The 22,186-nt window shown below is 37.8% G+C and overlaps 1 protein-coding gene across 1 annotated transcript in view; it reads right to left on the bottom strand.

Annotated features, from left to right (window-relative positions):
* HELZ (helicase with zinc finger) overlaps nt 1-22,186 on the bottom strand; it is a gene marked incomplete at its 5' end in the record, with an annotated part of 45,680 nt that overhangs the window by 5,489 nt on the left and 18,005 nt on the right. The window contains 11 exons of the mRNA XM_010077159.1: nt 2,285-2,798; nt 3,946-4,186; nt 4,551-5,118; nt 5,258-5,334; nt 5,871-6,081; nt 8,310-8,503; nt 9,325-9,376; nt 13,385-13,589; nt 16,510-16,738; nt 17,669-17,852; nt 20,650-20,797. Coding sequence (XP_010075461.1) covers nt 2,285-2,798; nt 3,946-4,186; nt 4,551-5,118; nt 5,258-5,334; nt 5,871-6,081; nt 8,310-8,503; nt 9,325-9,376; nt 13,385-13,589; nt 16,510-16,738; nt 17,669-17,852; nt 20,650-20,797 — 2,623 coding nt within the window. The remainder of the gene's footprint in view (nt 1-2,284; nt 2,799-3,945; nt 4,187-4,550; nt 5,119-5,257; nt 5,335-5,870; nt 6,082-8,309; nt 8,504-9,324; nt 9,377-13,384; nt 13,590-16,509; nt 16,739-17,668; nt 17,853-20,649; nt 20,798-22,186) is intronic.

The following is a 22,186-nucleotide window of genomic DNA, read 5'->3' as shown; positions in this document are numbered from 1 at the left end:
GAATTACTTGCTTCCATAAACCCTGTAAATCGTGTAGATGAAAATGGCAGGAGCGCCATTAATTGACCTGGTGGCTTCAGGAGTTCAGATTTAACAACACTCTAAACTTTTGAAAGACTCAAAGCGAGCTTGCTGTATTATAGTTTGTTTTTAAAAAATAAACACAGTAATTGTTTCCTTCTGCGCTGTACTAACCAAAGCACAAATAACAGAAGTCACAGAAGTAGATCTATCTTGGTAAAGGCAAAAAATAAACATCCTAATGAAATGTCATGAAAAATTAGCTAAATAAACACCAAATAACTTCTTGTAATGCCCCAATATTGTTATCATATCATCCACAAAAAAAAAAAAAAGACAGGGAAAAAAGAGTGCATGAAAGAAAATTGTAATAACTTGTTATAGCTGCCACACTATTATGATCCATCAGGGGAAGAGCACTTAAGATATCCTGTCACTCTACTCTCTTGAGGATATTCTTCAACAACAAAAAGACAGAATTCAGAAGTTACTGCCTGAATCACACCCAAAAAAGTATACTTTTTATTGAGCTTAATGGGAAGTTTGGTAAGCAATCAGAGTTGTGGACACTTGCACGTACAGGACCAGACAGAAGAACTGAACTATCTCCTTTGATACGCAGCTCAAAGCTGGTTTGACTAAACACATAAAAAAATCTTTCAAGTATCAAGTCAATGAAGAGTTTTATAAACAGTGATTGAGAAAACAGTTTAGTAAGGATACCAAAAGTCATGACATCTCCCGACACCTGCTTTATGAGAGAGATCTCTGTTAAAAATACACCTAAAACCTGCATTTTGATTTCTCTGTGTGCTCAGTCCCGCCTATCAGCTGAACCAGCAGTGTTGGAAACTTTACATGCAAGTCTCTGTCTTGTAACACTTTTACTGCATTTGGCATTTCTGTCACATATTTTGAAAGGAAGAAGAAATAAGAACTAAACCGAATTTGCACTAATTACATAAAGGCTCACTCTATTTCCCTTCAGATAGCAGGAGCTGTCACAAACTCTGCAGGAATATTTATCAGTTTATTACTGCTGAAAAGCCATTGTTCCTATGGCCCGCTGTACTGACAGCATTAACTGTTGTCACAAAGTATTAGATTTTATACAAGGTGGTACGGTTTAATGGACCGAGACATAGAATTTCTACATGCTGCAAAACCAAACCTTACTACAGCTCTAGCTGGGCCTGAGGACTCCATTAACCTCTCTGGATCTGTATAAGACAGAAATTTGTAAAATGCACTGGAATTCAATTTTAGTTATTTTGCTCGGCCACATAAACTAAATATTTTCTATTTTCAGAATTCAAAAGACAATTAAATATGTATTATGTGGGATAGTGATGAGCAGGGAAACCCCTAGCTGCTGTAAAAAACCTTGACAGAAATATATCACACAACAAGCCACTTTATGTACAAATATTGGATTACATGCAGTCAGTGCAAGATTATCTGAGAATATTAATTCTGACATTCCTGAAATACAACCTGGCTTACATATCACACACTCCTTAGCACTCCAGATTCCAACAGGGATTAAAAACTGCTGTTCAAAACATGACCTGTCCTAGTTGTATGTGCTTGCATAGTCTGCATCCCATAACACACCCTTAGAGTCCAGAACAAAAAAAGATCGAGGGATAGAGTGAGCTCTGATGTGGCAGGGCTTGTGCTGGACCCAGATTCACGTAGCACAGCTGGATGGATATCTCTGCACTGATTTCCAACACGCTGAGCCCCCAGCATACACAGGATGGCTTTACACAGAATTAGCTCAGGCCAGGTGGGATTCATTAAATCATTAAATTTGTTCCATGTTAAAACAAGTCCTGCTCTGGTCTCGAGTTAGTATGAGAAGGAACTCGACCATATTCACAGTACGACACTGAGCCAACTGGCGGGCTGATTCAAGCTGACTTTGCAGAGAGTTGTTTCATGAGATTTGCACCTGGGCTGCTGTTAATTTGCACTCCAGATAAATGACACGCAGATAATTGACCAATGATTCCAAGAAAACTCTGAGTACCATTAAAAAAAGCCAAGACCTCCCATTTTGTAGAGGAAACCTTATACCTGCAGTGACGGGAACCATGAACATGCACAGCGTGATCAACGAAGCCATAGAGAAAACTTTTAAACCACAGAAATTCCCAGTGTGAGCTTTTAATACATGAAGTATTTTGCATTCATGACGACTTCAGAATATAAATTGATATTAAAATGACATGACAATACACGCACCGAAAAAAATGCCTACCTCTTCTAAGCTGTGGAGCGAAGAAGCAGATACTGCTCGAGATGTGAGTGGATGAAATGGCTCCTGACCGACTGCGTGCTGATGATTCTGTATTTGTATAAAAGGGTTTTGTTGCGACCTATGGGGCAATGGAGGTATACCGTAATGAAAGCCCTGCCCCATAAGGTGATTCTGCTGTAGGTTAGCGTAAGTCCATGATCCATCAGGTTGCAGGTATTTCAAGGGAGATGGGGTTATATGTTCAGATGGCATTGAGAAAGGAGGATTGTATATTTGGGGTAAATGCTGCTGAAATGCTGGGTTATTGGGTATTTCAATGTCTCTGTTGTTTTCAGTGAAGTTAGGAAAGTGACCGCTGTGGTTAGAGTTGCAGGAAGGAGAAGGGAGTGCTGGTGGGCTTCTGGGCTGAACTTGTCGGTATTGCAACAGTCTCGACTGAGGGGGTGGCATTTCAGCTAAGTCCCGACTTTCACTTTGATCACGGTGTGACAGTTCTCTGAGCAAATCCTGGAATCTGTATTGACAGAATAAATGTATCAAGAAAAAGTGTTTGGCTGCAATCCCACACTTTTTGAAGTTGAGAAAACTCAAAGAACAAAACACTTAATTTACATATACTCATCTGGGCACCTACTGACCCTAACTTCAAAGGAAATGACTGTGAGCAATCAGAAATGAGGCACAAGAGGATTAATTGGATGAAATACCTACCTGAATCATCTCAAAATTTTAATAACTCTTGAGATTTCCTTTTCAGTCAGAAGAATTAATTTTTTGTTATCTCTTACGAGACAACTAAGGTCAGGATTTCCTGCTTTATTACACAAAGTAAAAAACTTCACATAGTTAACAAAAATTTTAACCCCTTAAAAGGCGAAAAACAGAAGAACCAGGGATTCCCCTCACTTGCACAACATACTTCCAAACGTCTTCAAAAGGTCAAGAATATTCAATTCAGCACTTCACAGAGTAAGAAAAGAGAGCATTTAGGGACTTTACCACGGCTATAACAAACCAGATGGAAAATAAAGCATAGTGGGAGATGACAGTAAACAGAGGCAATTTGAAAATCCAGCCTTTAAAATATAAATGATTAAAGGTGACGAACAGTGGAATCATTTTCCTGTTTATGTTCAACAGCTTCTTTTCTTGTCTGCTAATGCTCCATCTCAAATCTATGCATTTTTTTAAATCTCCTTTTAAAAGCAAAGGCTTTTTGAAAAGGAGGAAAAGTTTAGATTTTATTGGGGAGCAGTGTTTGGGAAGGGATTGGTTTGTTTCCTTTCAAGTACATAAATCTAAGACTGCTAATTCAATTTGAAGAATTTACAACTTCAATAGGCCTTAACTACACTCAGACACCTCTTTTATAAACACAAGGTCGTTACTCTCTATCCATTCCTTATTTCATAAATACAGCACTGAAAAGCTCCATAAAAGTATTTTTTCCACTACAGCTTTACTGCCCAGTATACTAACAGAATAAAGCATAACGCACAATCAAAGCACAGTTGTAAGTCAGCCTGCCAACTATTTTAACCTTCGTAATAACAGCAGCAAAAAAGCAATACCTTTACATGTCTTGCACTTGATCACTGCATTACAGATAGGTGCCCACTGCTCAATTTTATACATGCTCTGATGACTCAGTAAACAAATACCTTGAATATGTTGCCTCTGTTTCATCTTCTGTGTTACTGGCAAGTTTCCAGTTTGCCCTAACTTGCTGCGGCTGATGCAATCCAACTGGTTGCTGAGGAAGATGTGGTAGATGAGGATGGTGATGGTGTTGATATGGAATAGTGCCTTGACTGAGATAGGCATTATGTTCATTCCACTGCTGTAACCTGGCTTGTTGTTGCTGCCTTATTGTTTCCAAAGCTACATTTCCATGCATACGATCTATAAAAATAATTTTAAAAAAAAATTACCTAATGTCCCTTTTTAAAGATCTTTATGTCAGAAAAAAGAGATTTTTTTATACAGTATATTCCAGGGGCTATTATATACTAACTGCATTGCAGTGTATAACCTGGTTATTTAAATCCTATGGAAAATCATACAAACATGAATCTTCTAATAAAGTGCTGAATATTCAAACATGCCTCAAGCAGCAAATTATGCTCAATGACATTACTTATGGAAACTAACCCAACAATGACCCAGTTCAGAGCAAAATGCCCGAAAAGGTAAATACCTCCTTCATTTTCACTTCAATGTCCTTATAATTGCACACTCTGAATTTAAATAAAGGAAAGTCACCTACCTAAAGTGTCCCCTAAGGGCACTCCTGGTGGATTCTCTTCAATGAAGCTGTTCAAGTGGGTTGGCAGAACAGGGTTGTGCTGTGCAATAGGCCTCATTGGATTACTGACTTCTTGTAACATAGGTGGGGGGTGTTGTTCTGAAATCACAGCATCTACAGCAGGAGAATGTGGTCGGTGGGGAATTGGATTATTAAAAAAAGATTGGCTGGGCCCTGCCTGGTAAGCAGGGGAAAGCTGTGAAGTTTGTAGAGGCTGCTGATTCAAATGGTTATGCTGCTGAACTACCTGGCTTTGCTGGGGTGGCATTTGGTTTTGTTGTTCAGGCAAATGGTTTTGTTGTTGACTTAAAAGGTTTTGCTGCTGTTGCAGAGGATATGGCTGCCTTGGTATCTGTGACAGGTGCTGGAAGTGGCGGTTGGGAACTGCATACTGGGAGTGGGGCGGGGTGAGATGTAGATTCAGCTGCCTGGGGTTAAGATTATCTTTGCGATGAAATTTAGCATTAGGATAACCAACACTGGAACGTGACTCTGGGCTTCTATTCTGAGAATTTGCTTCTAAGTCAACCTGGAAAAAGGGAATGAAAAAACACTGAAAATTCACATAAAAAACCCAAACAAAAAAACCATGTCAGTAATGAATAAATTAATTAACAGACTATTAAAAAACAAAACCAAAAACCCCACATCAAATAAGACAAACCCACCTGCTTGGATTCCACAGCTTTCTTCTCAGGTGTTCGAATTTTAGTGATTTCAGGTCCAGCAGTGCTTTCACTTTTACCTAAAAATATTTAGGAAAGTAATTAATTGGTTTCAATAGCATAATTATTGTTTGGGGTTTTTTTTCCAGACACAGGAAAATTGAGATGTATTAGTATAGCATTTACAGCATCACAGACATTTAATATAATTTACCCAAGTAACACTTTTCCTTTAGTCTCTGCACTTCATTCATTAATCATCTCTAACTAGGTCTTCCAACTTAATTGCAAATAACATCAGCAGTAGTTACCACTGAACTGCAGAACAGAGACAGATCAATTATACCCTCAACAAATACACACCCCAACTTTGATTGCTTCCTCCTCTGAATCTCACAATATCTTAGTTATTCTATTTGCAATGGCAAATCACAGCTGATTTCCCCAACTCTGTAGATCCCTCAGTGTCACTTAAGAGAAAAAAAGAAAAAATCCTTTCCACAATACCCTATTTAAAATACAAACTCCCACAAAAAAAAAAAAAAAGAAAAAAAAAAGAAAAAAAAAAAAAAAGAAAGAAAGAAGGCTAATTTGCAATGCAATTTCAGGAACTAACCATTTCGACTTTGTTCATGTTGCTCCTTGTCCTGATGCGTAAGCTGCTGCTGCTGTCCTATGCTAACTGGTGAGTGATGTCCCAGGCCATAAGGTATAGGAGACCCACGCCCATGTGCCTGTAACAGGTTCATATTATATGCCATAGCTGCTTGATGAGTAATGATTCGAGGGTCAACTGCAAACCTACCCTGATACCCCGTCCATGGCACCTGTATAATAATAATTAAAAAAAAAAAAAAAAGGCAATCTGTTAAAGTACGTTAAAGGAAGTAAAATGACAAGCACACTGATATTACATCAGTAATAAGCAGGTCATCTGATGCATGGAAAACTGAGACAGTAACACACAACTACAGGTGGTGCTGGAAAGGGAGAGCAATAGGGGCAGGTCTAGCAGCCAGGGGCAAACAGCAAAGATTTTGGACTTCTACTCTGGGCAAAAAATTTTGTATTAAAACCCATTCTTGTTTAAGTGGTTTCAAAATTCAGAGAGAAAAGACTGATGGACAAATTATATTTTAATAAACTTTACATTAATCTCTTCTCTAAATAAAAAGAAGTGGGTGAAGTTCAAGAAAATAAAAAGTCCTTTCTCCTAGTAGTGAAGTTAACAGGACTATTGGGAGAATCAAGAGATTATCCACATGTCAAGAACGACAGGGCCACTCCAGAGTTTCTAAACTACATGACACACCTATTGCAGATCATCTTCCTAAATATTTGAAGTAAAATCCACCTCCTGAAAGCATGTTAAAAAGTCGGGAATTTTTACAGCATTTTAAAGTTTATTCCTAAAAGGAACATAAAGGAAGACAGCTCTGGATCAAATTAGTTCAATCTTGCCCTGTAGGGAATTTATTAAAGGAGGAAAATGTATGAATAAGAGGAGAGTGCAGGGATAAACACTCAGGCTGACAAAGCATCCTTTACTCATGACAGGAGACAACCTCCTCGTGTTTTTACCTTGGATATGGAAACTGCCTTAAACAAAGCAAAGGGATCATTTTATCTTACATGAGCATAAACACATTCTACTTCAGTCCCTACTTGTTTTAAGTGTAACAACTTTTATGCAATTCTTTTTTAAAATTAGTATTTGCCCTTGAAACGTGCACTTTGAACTTTAGCTTGAGGCTACTGTTGCGTCTGTACAATCTGAAATCATCTCCAACAAGCTTCTTTCCAAAAGCAGCTGTCTCATTAGTACCTCAGTCTTCCCACTTAATTATTTTTAAAAATCCATCCTCAGGGAAGGTGAGCTCAAAATACTTACTTTTAATATATTTCTTTTGATTGGAAATACACAAAAATATATTAACCTTGGAACAATAAGACAGAACTTTGTAAATTATCTTGGTTTGATATTAATATCATGTGAGCAAGCATGACAAAGACACAGCTGCTGCCCTTCTCATTGCATTTAAATTTATCCATCAAACGCAGATTTCTAGTAAGCTAGGAAAAAGGAACATTCCTTGACCTAGCAAAGAAAAGGAATCTATAGCTGCCAGCTGATCTAAGACATACAACTGAAACCAGAGTTCCTACAGCAAGTCCCCTATACAGCATCTATAACCTAAATTAGAGGACTCTTGATTAAAAAACAAATTAACTGTATGGCAACATTTAGCATTATGAATGGAATTAAACACATCTTCATGTGTGGGTTCCACGTCCTTCCCACCGTCCTCAGGAGCTGCGTACAACACGCACGTGTTACTCCACAACACTGCTTCTGCAGCTTTTGTCCTTTACTCCTCCTTTTCCCCCTGCAATATGCGACTGTGAAGGTTAGAAATAAAGCAGAGACTGGTTCTCTGTGTAAATTCTGATGGGATAGTTTTATTTGCAATGCAAAATTCCATACACAAATGTAGCCTAAGAGACATGATGAGGGATCTTCATTGTGTTCCCAAATGCCATTAAGGAAAGGGATTGGAGAGGAAGCTGGCTCACTGTGAGGTTCTGGAAGGGGAAAACATCCCATTATGCTTGTTTTTCTTATCACTTCAGACACCTTGCACTGCAGACAGCCAAAGACAGTAATTTAAACTGTATGAAGCCAATAAAGAGAAACAAGCTCCGGCTGAATTGCCCATGTCTCTCCAATGATTAAGAACCGAACTAGGCAGGTAATTCAGATGCAGGTATCTTAAGTCAAACGAGACAGATTCCACTGGTGTGCCTAAACCTAGAGCTGACAAAATACATCAAACTACATGAACATGAAATTGCCTTTAGGCTTCCTGGAGTTATTGTAGGAGCAATATTTTTCACTCCTAATTTTCTGGTGGTCCTCTGCACAGCCACTCCTAAAGCCAGCTATGCACACATATTTGAAGTGCTGAGAAAACCTGCAAAATATTCACTGATTTCACCATTAATTTTTGTACACGCAATAACTGAAAGGGGAAGAAACCAGAAAACAAATTCTTACAGGCAAAGGCACAGACATGACCATATTTCCTCCATAGACAGCAGGTACATATAGAATACTTGTCCCAGTGTGTGGATCTATCCTTTGAACAGGACTTGGAGATTTCCCCAGATTGGGGTGAGGTCCCAGAGGAGGAGGGGGAGGAGTATATGCTCGGATAGGATTTCCAATTAGAACAGAAGGATTGGGCTGAACTGAAAAGAGAGAAAAAAAAAACATATATACATACCAAAAAAAAGAAGGTATATACACAAAAAGAATATGAAGACTGTATGTTTCTTTCTTTTCTAATCCTAACAGCATCTGTCTTTATAAAGCACATATGCAACTCTAACAGCATAGGTCTGATACACAGAGAGAAAGCGTTAATCAAATCCTGTATCCCAATTTAAAAATTTGAAGAGGCAGAAAATATGAGTTGAGAATAGAGAAACAGGCAGCTGGTAACTGCAGTTATCAATGAAACTATGTCCCAAACCAATTATATATGCTGACAGCCAAAGCAGCTGTTAAACACTGCATCAAAAACTAGAACCATCCTCCTTTTGTTAGCAAGGAAGAGAAGCTTTAAATTAATGCTTTTTCAAATTAATAACAAAATGATTAAGCTACCTTGCCAAAGTGTGATCAGTAATATCTGGATACATGACATCACAATTTAAGTTCAAAGTACATCATAGAACAGCGCATGCAATATAGTGTCCTCACTCTTTCAGTGCAAACCCACTGGTACAGTATTGCACACCATTCATTTCAAACACAGCCATTTTCAAGAGACCAGCTGTGCTGTGTCAAGGCTCTAAAGTCAGCGTGCTCAGCACCTATGAAGGGATAGCCTTGGAAATACCTAATGTCCACTTAACAGTCTGTAATCTGTTTCCCAAATGCACACAAGAAGTAAATGGCTTTCAAGTAGGGAACAGACCAGATACTCAATTTGTCAAATTACTATCAACTTCACCGAAGCCAAATCAGCATGAACTCTGAGGAATTCCTTAAGAGCAGAGATACTTACCAATCCCATCAGGTGGGAAATGGTCATTCTGACTATGATGATGGACCTTGCCCTTTAAAGGGAAAAATAATAACAGTAATGCTTTTGCATTCTGACAGAAAACAAAGTTTTCAATCTCAAGTGAACACTATCGTTAAATACAAAATAGAGTCTGAAAGCAGTTAGCCAAACATTTTATTCTTACACATTCAAGTGTACAGATCCATCACCTGACTACGAATTCACAAAGTTGGACATTACATAACACCAATTCAATTAGCCAGTGGGTCATCACCAGACCCTCTAGGGATGCTCCGTCCCAGGACCTGTTCTCAGATGCAAGGTGACTTACAGCAAGCTACTCTGACTTTCCTTTCTCATCATTTCATTTCCTGCTCTCTCACTACTTTTAGGAGCAGCACCCAGTGCTAATGTGACCCTCTGTACTCCTCTCCAGTGGCAGCTCTTGGTGGAAGCGTGATCCATTTTCTTCTCCAGGTTTCAGCTCAAGAACCGTGGAGTAGCTGCCACCAGTTTTACTGAGTTCCTCGCCCAGCCTCTTTAGACGTTGCCTCCCTATCTCATCTCATCGCTTATGGACCTTGGCCCCTTAGTGACTGCTCCCCAAAAAGTACAAAATTACTAGTAGAGTCAAGAACCAGAGTACTCTGGGGAAATTGTTTTTCCTTGGTGAATTCTACATTAGAAAAGGCGGTTAACAGAACTGAGTGATCCCTCCTACAGGCTCATGAGTTTACAGTATCAGCTAAATTAGGTAATATTCATAAACTGCAAGCACATATTCAAATGCTGGTATGCTCTTAAGTCTTTTCTAAGATAGGAATACCTTACTTATCTGGACCTAAGTATATTCACAAATTTAAAATAAATCTAAAAGCCTTTTGATGCTGCAAAACTTTGCTTGCCCAGGAGATAAGTCTAGGCAGTTTTCCAGCAGTCTGAGCAAATTAGTCAGGGTACAAAGACAGGTTTGTTTGACAATGTTGACTCATGCATAACCTAGAATAAAGAACTGGTCTCTGAATTTTCCTCCTGTTTTCAAAACGAATTTTTGAAAAAATAAAATACTAATTCCTTTTCATTGCAGTATTTAAACAAAAGAAACATGCTTATTCACCAAAGAAACTAAGATTCAATCTAAAACAAAATTTAGAGGAGCTACACGCCTTAATCACTCATGGTTAGCACAAGGCATTTCTGTATCTGCTACACTGTCAGCTAGCATCAAGCTGGACGTGCATAAATCTAACAAATCTCTATTCTACCTACCATACTTGTATTTTATATATATTTTATATTTTTAAAACTGAAATAGCAAATAATTACAGAAATTCATAAGAACAGCTGTGTTGTTGAATAGGAGCTTCTGCATGTATTGGTACCAGCTCGGTGAGTGTAAGTCAACTGGGGCCGTTTGTAGTCAGTTGGGGAAGGAAGGTGCTGGCTTTCTTTTTTCTTCTAATCTTTTCCCTTTTTGATGGCTTAATGACTTTATAATAGTCTATTAATAACTTAACCATTATTGTTTCTCAATGATTTCCAGCTCAAGGTTCTTTTTCCCACCCATCTCCAAACCACCGAAACCTGCACTAACTGATGGCAGTGGAGAGCACTGGAGCACAGATGCACTCAGCTTCCTCCAAAAACCTGCTCCACCCTCAGACTATAAAAATCCACATTATATAAAGCCGCTTAGAGCAAACTCAAACCAAGATTTAGGTACCTGACTTCATGCAGCTAACGGCCTCGTCATTCCCTTTAGTCAAGAGACAGGAGAAGAGAGTATTCTCCAGAGACTTAATCAGACCTGTGGTCCTCACTGACTGCATAATGTCTGGGACGATGACGCATCCCGATTAAACACCTGAATCCAGGCCTAAAGGCTGAACACAGGCAGGGAGCAGGAGACAGGCACAGCTGTAAAATTCAGAGCCTAATTTACTGTATGCTAACTACCCTACGGGAAGCTCTGAGTTCTGAAAACTTTCCGTTTCCACATCATCACCTTGGATAAAGGCTGTGCCTATCCACCTCTGCTGTTCCTTCCGCGCCTCCACCATCCCCAGCCGAGCCCGGCGCAGGGGAAGATGCCCTCGCAGGCAGGGCTGCCCTGAGGCACAGCAGCCCACAGCTAACCAGTTCCAGATTAGCTGCTTGCTTCTCAGAGTGACAGGACTGAAACATCTTTTTCTTCTTTAAAAAATAAACAGCAAAGAGGTTTTTTTAATATCCTTAAATAAATCTGAATCAGAAGGTGCCATTTTTACAAAATCCCTTTTCATCACATGTGAGCCCTGAGCCACATGGACATCCATAAACTCACCACAAAACACTGTCTCGGAGGCTGTTCTCATTTTTTCAGTACAAAACACATCAGCACTAGGTTTTTAATCTTTCATCTTTTAATCTTAAATATTCTACTTAGGAGGTCTAAAAGCAAAGCTAACCATCTGCTTTTAAACCTTGAGCAAAGGGGGATGTATGACATACCACAGCCATTCTCTGTGTATGTTTGCGTATTACCTGCTCGCCTTACTTCTGCCAGTGCACATGCTAGCTGTCGGTCGTATTCAGAGGGAAGAGATTTCATTTTAATTATTATATAGGTGGCTAAAGCACTTCAGATCTTAAACTGAAAATACAGTGCTGGCAGTGTCTCTTCTGGTTTCTACAGCACAAGTGCTCAGTTTACTAACAAACTGTAAGGAAAATAAACAGAACAGTCTATTCATAAGACTCACTCCCCCCCTTTTTTTTTTAAATGTACTATACCTGCATTTTCAAATACATTTCTTTCATTTTAGAAACAAAAAATATTAATAGTGGTGTTCTATTATTAAAGACAATGCATTCAAGGCTGAAGGACTCATGGAAAATGAGAGTGTAGCACTGACTTTCTAAAGACAGCAATTTTTTAATTTACGGTTTTCTGTAAGCCTAGTGTTTTGACACATTACTAGATGCTTTAGAAATCTGGTGTTTGTTTCAGAAAGTAATGCATCTTGATGAAGAAACCAAATGTTCTCACTTACAAATGCTCTTTTGGGAAGGACTGCCAAAGGGAAAGCTTTCATTTTTGTACTGGTAAAGTTAAAAAACCTGTCGTAAAAATCTCATTTACATGACACAGCCTACAACAGAAATGGAAGGCTATGGAAAATACATAAGTTTCTTCACAAAGCTGACAACCTGCACTTTAGTTGCAGCTCTAAACACAATTAAATTACAACTCAAATTATTTTCAAATAAACTACAAAGAACTATTAAAACAGAATTAATTACTAACATATCACCCCCTAAAAAAGCTCAAAAATTTAGTGTTAGTCTTTATCACCTTAAGGAAGCTAAGTATTTTCATCACTTCTCTACTTGCTTTTATAAAGACAGCTGATAAAATTACCACTGAGTGGTAATTTTATTTCTCTGCTCTCTTGATGCTAATGAAATCTGGTCTTGTGAAGGACATTATCAGTGAGCTAATCTAGGCAATATATTGGTTTTACAACATATTTTTAATTAAATCAAACTATTATCTTACATAACTTAACTGAATTTTAAATGTGATTTTTAGATCAAACGAAATCACTTTTGGCTATTTTGTTGTCGTTTTCTTATACTCCTTGCCACTGTCCATATCAACCTGTTGTTTCTCAGGGTACAGTCAGAGCACAAACTGCTTGGGATTGGGATTGCCTCTTGTTCAGAGCGTTTAATTTGGCTTATCTAAATATTGAGGCCAAGATCCATGGCTGAAGCTTTTCAGGGTCATTGCAACACAGTCAATGAACATGCCAGAGTGACCCAAGTTACACATTTTATAGTAATGAAACAAGGCTTGGACCAGCCTAAGCTACATTGCTGAATACCGTGTTATAACACGGGTCTAGAGCTTTCACTTGAAAACGCTGAGGATCCCTCTGGAATCTGCATTCATATCTGATTGCATTGATGCCATTCTAAAAGAACAGCTTGTTCCATAAACCTTTTGCATCACTTCTCAAAAGGCATTTCTACATTCACTTTCACTTTCTGACAAAATTCATCATCCGTAGAACTTTACCTTTGGTGGTGATTGCTGCTGTTTGGTGGTATTTGCTGAATGTTGATGCCGAAGAGCTCGGGGGATAAACTCGGGAGCCAGTGGGTTCAACACATAAGTTTTCTTTAACTCCAAAGCTTCCAGCTGAGCTTTGATCTGTTCAAACGTTATACCGTGGAGACTTTCATTCTCATGACATAGGGCAATAAACCTTTCCCAAAATTTCCTATGGAAACAGTTTTTAGAAACAATAAAAAGGAGTAAGACTCGATGGCTGTTGACAAATTCAAACAGATTTAACAGAATTTTGAGGCATTTTTATTTTTCCTGTATGCTCATTTTCCACACCGAGCCATCCACCCTGCAATCTGACCCACGCATCTGAACCCCACAGCACAATGCAAAGCTCCCCAGTCATTTAAAATGACACATGGGTCTGTCCACACATATCAGATGGCAGCACTGGGTGTACATCACATTTAATAGTAATGACATGGACAGCTCTAACTTGGTTTTTTTCCTAGAAGACCAAACACAGCAAAGACAATGCTTAAAATTCTGGAAAGCATGTGATTTATGGAATTTATAAAGCAAATTTATAACCAAAGTTGAGATATACCCTCAAAACTACTCTTGTACAACACTTCAGAGTCACGTGAAGACTAACATCTCAGGAGTATCTAGAGGGCCTTTGAGATTCTCTGGTGGAAAACAAATAAAACCATAAATTTGATCGTGTGTCAGATATTTCTAGAACATATAGAAGAAATTTCAAGCCAAAAAGACAACCCCCAGATGATACAGGACTTTCTATATGAAAATTTTGTATCCAGCTTTTTGGAGGGTGGAGCGGTTATTTAAACCACGTAGTAAAAGAACATTCCTACCTGTCTTCTGCTTTCTCATGACACATCTTTCTATTGCTTATTTTAAAAGTGTTTACAATTTTAACATCCACAGTAGGATCTATACAAAAATTTTACACTTATGATTACTTCATTGGCCTTTTTAACCTCAAAGGAACTTTTTGGGTGAAGTTACTGAAGCTTAAAAGATATTTAAATAAGATCTGAAGATGCCACTTCAAGAAAACTGATTGAGCTGTTCTTTTTCTAAAAAAACCCAAGAGTAATGAAAGTTACTGAAAAAGAGGATTAAAAAGACAATAATCTTAAAGATGTGCTTGACTACAACTCCTTCTAGTCCACCCTTCAGTAACAGCAAGCACTGTTATTTCAGTGTTGTTGCCCCAAAGCCTGTAAAACGAGATTGCTGCACACTAATTTTAACAGCGGTGTCGTGTCACATTTTGCTGAGCAGCTGCCCTTTGTGGAAAAGAATAAATGTCTTTCTTGCAAGAATCCTGTAATGTTACTGACGTATATAAGAAATCAAAATAGTTTCCCCTAAAAGCCCATCTTCTATTGTGATTTTATACAGGCAAGAAATGCTCTTTTAAAATTCAAGATGCAAGATGGCCCTTTTTCTGCATTTCACTGTAAGACAAATGCATCTTGCAAGGTTTTAAGGGAGGATTAAAAACCAAAACGAAATACTTCACCGGGATGCCTTAACGATGGAGCTCCCTCTGATGAATCAATTCAGTCACCAAACCTACTGCCAAGTACCACAAATCCACCGAGACCCATCCACTTCTGCTCAAAATGCCCCAAGCAGTCTCTCCACACATGGACCACTTGTACTGGGGTGTAAGAACAGAGAATAAAACGCTGCTGCCTCTGGCTTACGGTGCGCTCTGCAGTTTAAAGGGAGTGTCTGCCAAAACAGCCCTGTCTAGTCCGATCGTAACACACAGAAATGTGATGATTACCCTGGGCATACTTCACAAAGCTCTCTACTACTATCATTATAGAGTCTTGACTTATTTTGACAGGTATTAGAATATTTATAAAATTCATGTACTCTCTAAACTTTTTTGAGGTCTGTTTTTCCTAACGAAATGTCACTTCTTTCAGACTTCTATACTCCTGTTGTACTAAAAAAGAACCATCTTTCCAGCAGCACGCCTGAGCCCCTCCAGCACTATTTTCAAAGACTGAATGTTCAATTATTCAGTGAAACAAGACAACGGTGTACTAAAGGGAAAGCTTGAGATACATCTTAATAAAGCTTCAGTGCTCCTTGTTTCTTAATTATCTTTCTGTTTTATAATTTTGAACAGCTATACATATATCAACAGCTGCTGGTCTTCTAAAGGCAAACTCAGTCACCAACTGCCAAGACTGTAACTTATGTACCGTGCTGACAGCCTACACTTTTATTTTAGCAAGTTTTTGCATGCCCTATTTCAGATATTTTAAAGGAGCCATGCTTGGAGAAATTGCTGAGCCCTCACATTTGAGAGTTGGATCCCCTTTGGATATGTAGTTTAAAACCTCAACACTCAGGTTTACGTGAAAATTCAAGAGATTATCTCTTCCCCACTGGGATTTACAGAGAATAAAGACATGGCCATTCTCCAACAAAAGCTGTATTTAGATGGATGGTTAAAAACCAAGCAGATAATAGGCAAAGTGAAATAAAAGCACAACGATCATTTCTCTTTTAATAAGATGGTTCATAGCAGTTTAGAGCAGATCACTGTATCAACGTAGGGATAATCTTGATGTGTCCCCAGAAGATAAGGGGTTAAATTCTGGTGATATTTCATAAATGCAGTTTTAAAAGTTTGTTTTCCATCTGGGTTTTTGAACTCTAATCTTTGAAAACCACATCCATTTTCAATACAGTAGAAGAACACCACTCAGGAAAGCAGAATACAACCTAGATGTAACAACTGACGAATAAGTATTTTCAGCTGTATTATAATAATGTAGTCAGTGCAGTGTTTCCTCTCTGAGAAATAAGCCTCAGGGTTTATCTCTGATCATCTCAACATTTCAGCTCTTCCATCAAAAAAGAAACCTTTGAAGAACAAGAACTTGGTATCCTTAACATCAGTGTTTACATCTCTTGGCATTTTTCACGTTTCTTCATTTACGTCTACAAAAAGTAAATTCACCCAAATCTTAACAAGTTTTTTCCTAATGTCATGAAGACACATAAAAACATAAATAAAGGTTTTCAAGTCTTCACATTTTCTGTTATCCTTAGCCCTGATGAACTAAGCAACATATATAAAGTACCTGCATCTTCCAATGGAACACAAAGCAATAGGATCTCCCACCACAGCTACCAGGGATTGTGCTCTTGTAATGGCAGTGTTGAGAAGTTTGTAATTAGACAGAAAACCATAATCCAAGTCTTCTGTTGAATCCTCCAGTAACTGTTCTTTCCTTTTAATTGGTGTTTGCTTATGTTTGCACGTATGCCGTGTTCGTACTGTGCTGAGAAACAAAACTCTGAACTGTTTTCCTAAAAGGAAACAAAAACCAAATACCTCAGATAACTGTAGTTATTTCTGCCAGTAACACAGACCATTGCACCTGCCAGCCAGATTTCACACCTAGATATTCTGAAGAACTGATAGCTACCCTTCACATGAAGAGCTTTATGCAAGAATAATAAGATTTAAAAATTTTAAAAGATGGACTATAAATAGCACATTCTATTACAAGAATATTTCCTCTTTAAAAACCTTATTTTTCATCTTGATACAATCACTCCAGAACTTTCTGAAATGCTAACTATCTTTACAACGTTGCCCATCAGCCAATAACAAATCTTACATTTATTTGTTCTACCTTAAAAAAAAAGTTCCGGACGTTCTTGTTGCATATTTTAAAATTTCTCAAATATACAGATATCTACCATGAAAAAACCAGAACACACCACTCACTGTCACTCAGTTACTTTATCATCTTCCGTTGTTTATTCCTGACTAAAAGTGCAACCTAGCAACGGGCTATGCCTACACAATATTCTTATCATCAACGTGATCCCAAGAACAAATACTTAAATTTGTGGACCACTTTTCACAGTCTATTCTACAAATGCAAAAATCAGTAAAACATTTTGAGGCAGAAGTCTTGTCACACTTTTACTGGGAACATAATTTTTCAAATTTTTCACTCAATCAATGTGCTTTCCAAGTGAGCTTGAATTTAAATTTGAGGAAAGATAAATTTCACATCCATGAGTTTATTGCTTTGCTATTCAACATTGGAATAACATCTAATGGGCACACTTGCCAGTTTCATTTTGATGCATCGGTTTTATGGGCTATATCACAGCTCTCCTTTTGTTCTGACCGTTTTAAGTAAGAATTTCCAAAATCATCTTAACTTCACCAGTCACATTTTTAACCTCCTCAGTATATCTTAGAGACATGTAACTACTACTTACCCTGAACATTGAGCACTCTCTCTACACTGACATCAGACAGTCTTTTTTTCCGAAGCTCAGCCCGAATTCTGAACACTTGATCAGCATAAGGTGTTACGACACCTATACTGCCATCATCCAATTTGCCCCAGGCAACAGGCCACTTTCTTCTTAATTCTTCAACACGCTCTACTACTTCAAACACCTTAAAAGAAAGTCAGAATTCTTAAAAGTACGCTCCACTGAAGATCATTCTTTGTTTTGGAAAGAGAATTGGAATTTTAAAGCTCTAATACATTTACATGTCAGAATATTAAAGCAATAATACAATTTCCAAACAAGCAATCATACTATTGTATTCTATAGTGATACTCTAAAATATCATGTATTAAAACAATGTATTTACTATCTAGCACCTTTTTTTCAATCTTGAAATAAAAGTTTGCCCGCAAAAACGTCACTTTTATAGTACAAGCTAGGAAATTATATTAACCTTAATTTTCACACTTACGTTCTTATGAAAATGTCACTGCAGTAGGACTTTTCTTATCATACTTTATCTAATTTCCCTAAGTAATATACTGCCTAATTAGGGATTCTTTTATTTTTATTCTGGATTTTATATATGTCACATCAGAGTTTGATAACTCTAGAAAAATAATATATACAGCGGAGCGCATTCATTTCCCATTCCAAAGGATACCATCAGGAGTTTCAGATTATTCATCAACTGCAAGTTCATTGCTATGAAATACTATAAAGTGGGCTACCTGAGAGGACGAATGAGTAATAAAACCCAGAAACCTCCTCCTGTGAGGAAACAGGCTCAAAGTAACCTGCTGCCAAAAAGCCGCTCCTGTTTCAACACCCTGAATAGAAATACTGCACTGTAGAAGGCATTTCTGAATAACTCCATGGAAGGTTTGTGGGTTTGTGTGGGTTTTTCTAACATTTACATTCCATATGTCATTTCATAAATGTCAATATGTCATTCAAGAAATACTTATCCAGCTTTTTAAAGCATGGTAATTGATGAATGCAGTTTTCCTACAGCATAACAAATGCAAGCACAGCCTCTTGATGGAACCTAGGCAGATAGTCTTTCCTGCAAGAACCTCAAGTATTCCTAATTTTCTTCTCTTCTGTACTCATACAGTTATCGTTGGCTGTGGGAAGTGGGCGTAAAATAAATAAGTTTAATGCTCTTAGCTTTTATATTATGTCTAGTATTCCTAACTGATAAAAGTCTGTTGTTTTATGCTGACTTCTTACTATCTAAGATCTGATTATATGATATACATGCTCATTTAAGCATATTTTTTTAAAAAATGAATCTAAATTGAGACAGTTTATTGAAAAATTCCAGAATTTTAAAAAATCAGGAGGGAACTAATAAAGCAAAAAAAAAAAATCTGTTAAACCTTTAAAAAGTCACAAACATTTTATTTATGATAATTCCAGATTTTCAGAGGGCAGTGAAAATATGTGGCTGTTTTTGAGCAAGTCTTGAATATAACTTTTTGCAACATAAATTCTTCTATTTAAAAGACAGTTCTACTGACAAAGGATATCAGAATAAACTTTGATATCCACAAAAAAAAATAGGACAAATACAATGATCTTTTGCAGGTATTTTGGCAAGCTTTTCTGAACGCATATAGCTTCTGGATATGTACTTAGAATTAACACCGTATTGGGAAGTTTTAGAATTAAGACCAAAAAGGGAAAGTGTATCATCCTAATTAATACTTAATATCCGCACCAATGAACCATAAGATGCCCCAATGCAAATGTCCATTAACAGTTAAACAGCAAAAATCTCCCTCTTCATCTGAATTTCAGTTTTTCATGTTGGTGTTTGAGCAGCTGTTGTCCTTCATCTCTGCCTGTAGCTATTAATGACTCACAATCTTCAGACAGTTACTTGACCACTGATGATATTTTTAGGTTTTTTACAACTTTTTTTAGATGGCAAAGCAATCCAACTAGATTAATGAAAGTAGTCAGGTGCCTTCAGTTTTTTTTTCCACTGATGTGTCCAGAAGTCATTGGAGCTTCTGATTTAAGTAGATATTTTAATACATCAAAGAATGCATAACAACTGCAGCATAATAACAACAAAAAGATTGAAAATTGTGCATCAGATGAACCGCACCAGGATCAACAAGGGGAAATACAGACAGCTCTGCAGTGCTTCATAACCAACACTGCTGCTAATCTGCAACCTAACTTCACTAAAATTCCTCATAAGTTTAAGAAAATTAGTGATATTTCTTTGGGTTTTTTTAAATGTCAAGAACATTTCTTCAGACATCATTTTGGTGGGGGAAAAAAGGAGTTGGGTCAACCTCTCCCTAACTTGAGTTGACTGGAAAAAGCTACCTTCCACTACGAAAATTATCACCAAGTTGGAGGGAAGGGTGCAGGGGAGGGTTGTGTTTTGTTTGATTTTGTGGGTTTGGGGATTTTTTTAACTCAAGAGAAGGAATGAGATTGAAAGTAATTTTTGAAGAATAGAAAGAAATCTATGTGAAACAAACATATTGAGAATAAGTTCTCACCAAAAAAAAAATCTCATCTGCACATGATCTAACTGATCCTAAACATATGAAAGCAAATATGAAATGTTACTCCAGAGGACTCTTATCTGAGTGGGAACATTTCTACAACAGTCAAAGAGATCTAAGTTTTACTTCAAATTGCAGTTACTCCCAGTTGCTAAGATACATCCATCAGACTGTCACAGAAATTATCAGGAAAGACATCCTGAAAAATAAGCCTGAGAGAACAATATGCAGTTTGCAACTTGCAAAGAAAAAACAGAAGATAAATTACAGGAAATGTTTACTAAAATTGCAATGTTCACTACTTCATGTTTAGCAAACTCCTCGTTCCTCTTTTCTGGTAGAGGACAATTCCACCTACACTGAGCATAAACCAATAAATCTGGGAGGAGGGGAGCTTGAAGAAAACAATCAAGAATAAAGCCAAAGAAGAGTTACCTCTGCATTATTGTAAAAAGCTGTGCTATTTTTTTCCTGCACATCTTCTCCACGTGCTGTGAAGAAAGTTAAAGGGTAGAAATCTTTGTGTGCTGGCTGCTTTCCACTTGCCATCAATTTGCCTTCATAGAAAAGTTCAGATGTATAACTGTAACAAAGCAAAACAGAATAAAATGTGGAGTCTACTTATGAGCTCACTGATAAAACATGCAAATCTCACCGATAAAATATGCAATCACAAAATCCTTCACAAGGAAAACAGAACCACTGGTTACTATTCAGCATCTTGAAGTGATTTCTCTGAACTGATATTTCCATACTACAGACAGAGCAGAAGGAACTGAAAATATGATTTTCCAACACTTTTTCTACAAAGGCAATATTTTCTTCTAATCTGAAGCTCTACAATTGTCACTAACATTCTCACTCATGTTCCACTCAGCTCTGGTGGCTTGAAACTGGGCAAAAGGAGCCCTCGCTGTCTGGGACTGGTTATTCCCCAGTCTGGCCGGACAATGAGCCTGCTTCCATCAGTTAAGAGTTGTTGAACTTGGAAGATAAATTTAATAAAGATTTCATGCATACTGAGCACAATGCAGGCCAAGTGTTCGGCTTTCAAGCAAGCGTTTCCTCTGTGACTTCTACTCCAGACCAATCTATGTTGCTAGTTATCAAAAACACAACCAGCACATAGATCCTCTGCTGGCAGCAGAAGCTGGCTGACTGAAAAAGAAAGGAGGCAAGAACTTCTTTCATGGTGAAAAGTAGGAGGGGAGAAAGCAAAGTGAACGAAACGAGACAAAAAGCCAGCAAGAAGAGGCTGCAGATTACTATCAGTACTACTGAAAGTACAGTATACTACTGTACGCACAACAGAGCTAAACTCATGCACTGGCTTTCCTTAATTAGTGAATTCTGGTATAATCTAACTTCTGAATGCTCAACCTCCAACCTTGATATTCCTTGGATACAGCTCTGCGGACGCAGTAATACGAATGCAGCCTGCCATGAAGAGCACAGGAGGCTGTGCAGGCAGTGGGCACACCGAGTACTTCCAGACCTCCAACTACTGGAGCTTAAAATGTAAATAATGGGAAAGCTAAAGAAACCAGTCTGCCACCAAATCACAGTCAAACAACGGCAGCTCACCACTGGCCAGAGCTGACTTACACTGGACAATCCTGAAGAATACACAACTCTTCTGTGGATTGAATTGTAGCAGTCTGCTGCTGCCAATGAGCAAAACTAACCATTTCTCCTGCAAATTAATTCTCAGTAATGAGCTCTCATTAAACAATAAACCCTTTCCACAAAGACTGTTTTTTCCAATTACAGCTCCAAAGTCAGGCTGAACTAATGGCTTGTTCTTTCCTTAATTTCTTTTGGCTCTTTACTTCAGTTAGGTAGGTATGATTAATGAGCCCACCACAAACCATCTTCCTACACTTATTCTGTCTGAAGTGCCATGCTTCCATTTGTCAGGGGAAATTCCACATTATAAAAAAAAACGTAGACTTGAGACAATCTCCTAAATGGA

Source organism: Pterocles gutturalis, unplaced genomic scaffold (genome assembly GCF_000699245.1).
Source record: "Pterocles gutturalis isolate BGI_N339 unplaced genomic scaffold, ASM69924v1 scaffold24873, whole genome shotgun sequence".
Taxonomy (NCBI): Eukaryota; Metazoa; Chordata; class Aves; order Pterocliformes; family Pteroclidae; genus Pterocles; species Pterocles gutturalis.
The sequence above is the reverse complement of the archived record's forward strand: the minus strand, read 5'-3'. Positions and strand labels throughout refer to the sequence as shown.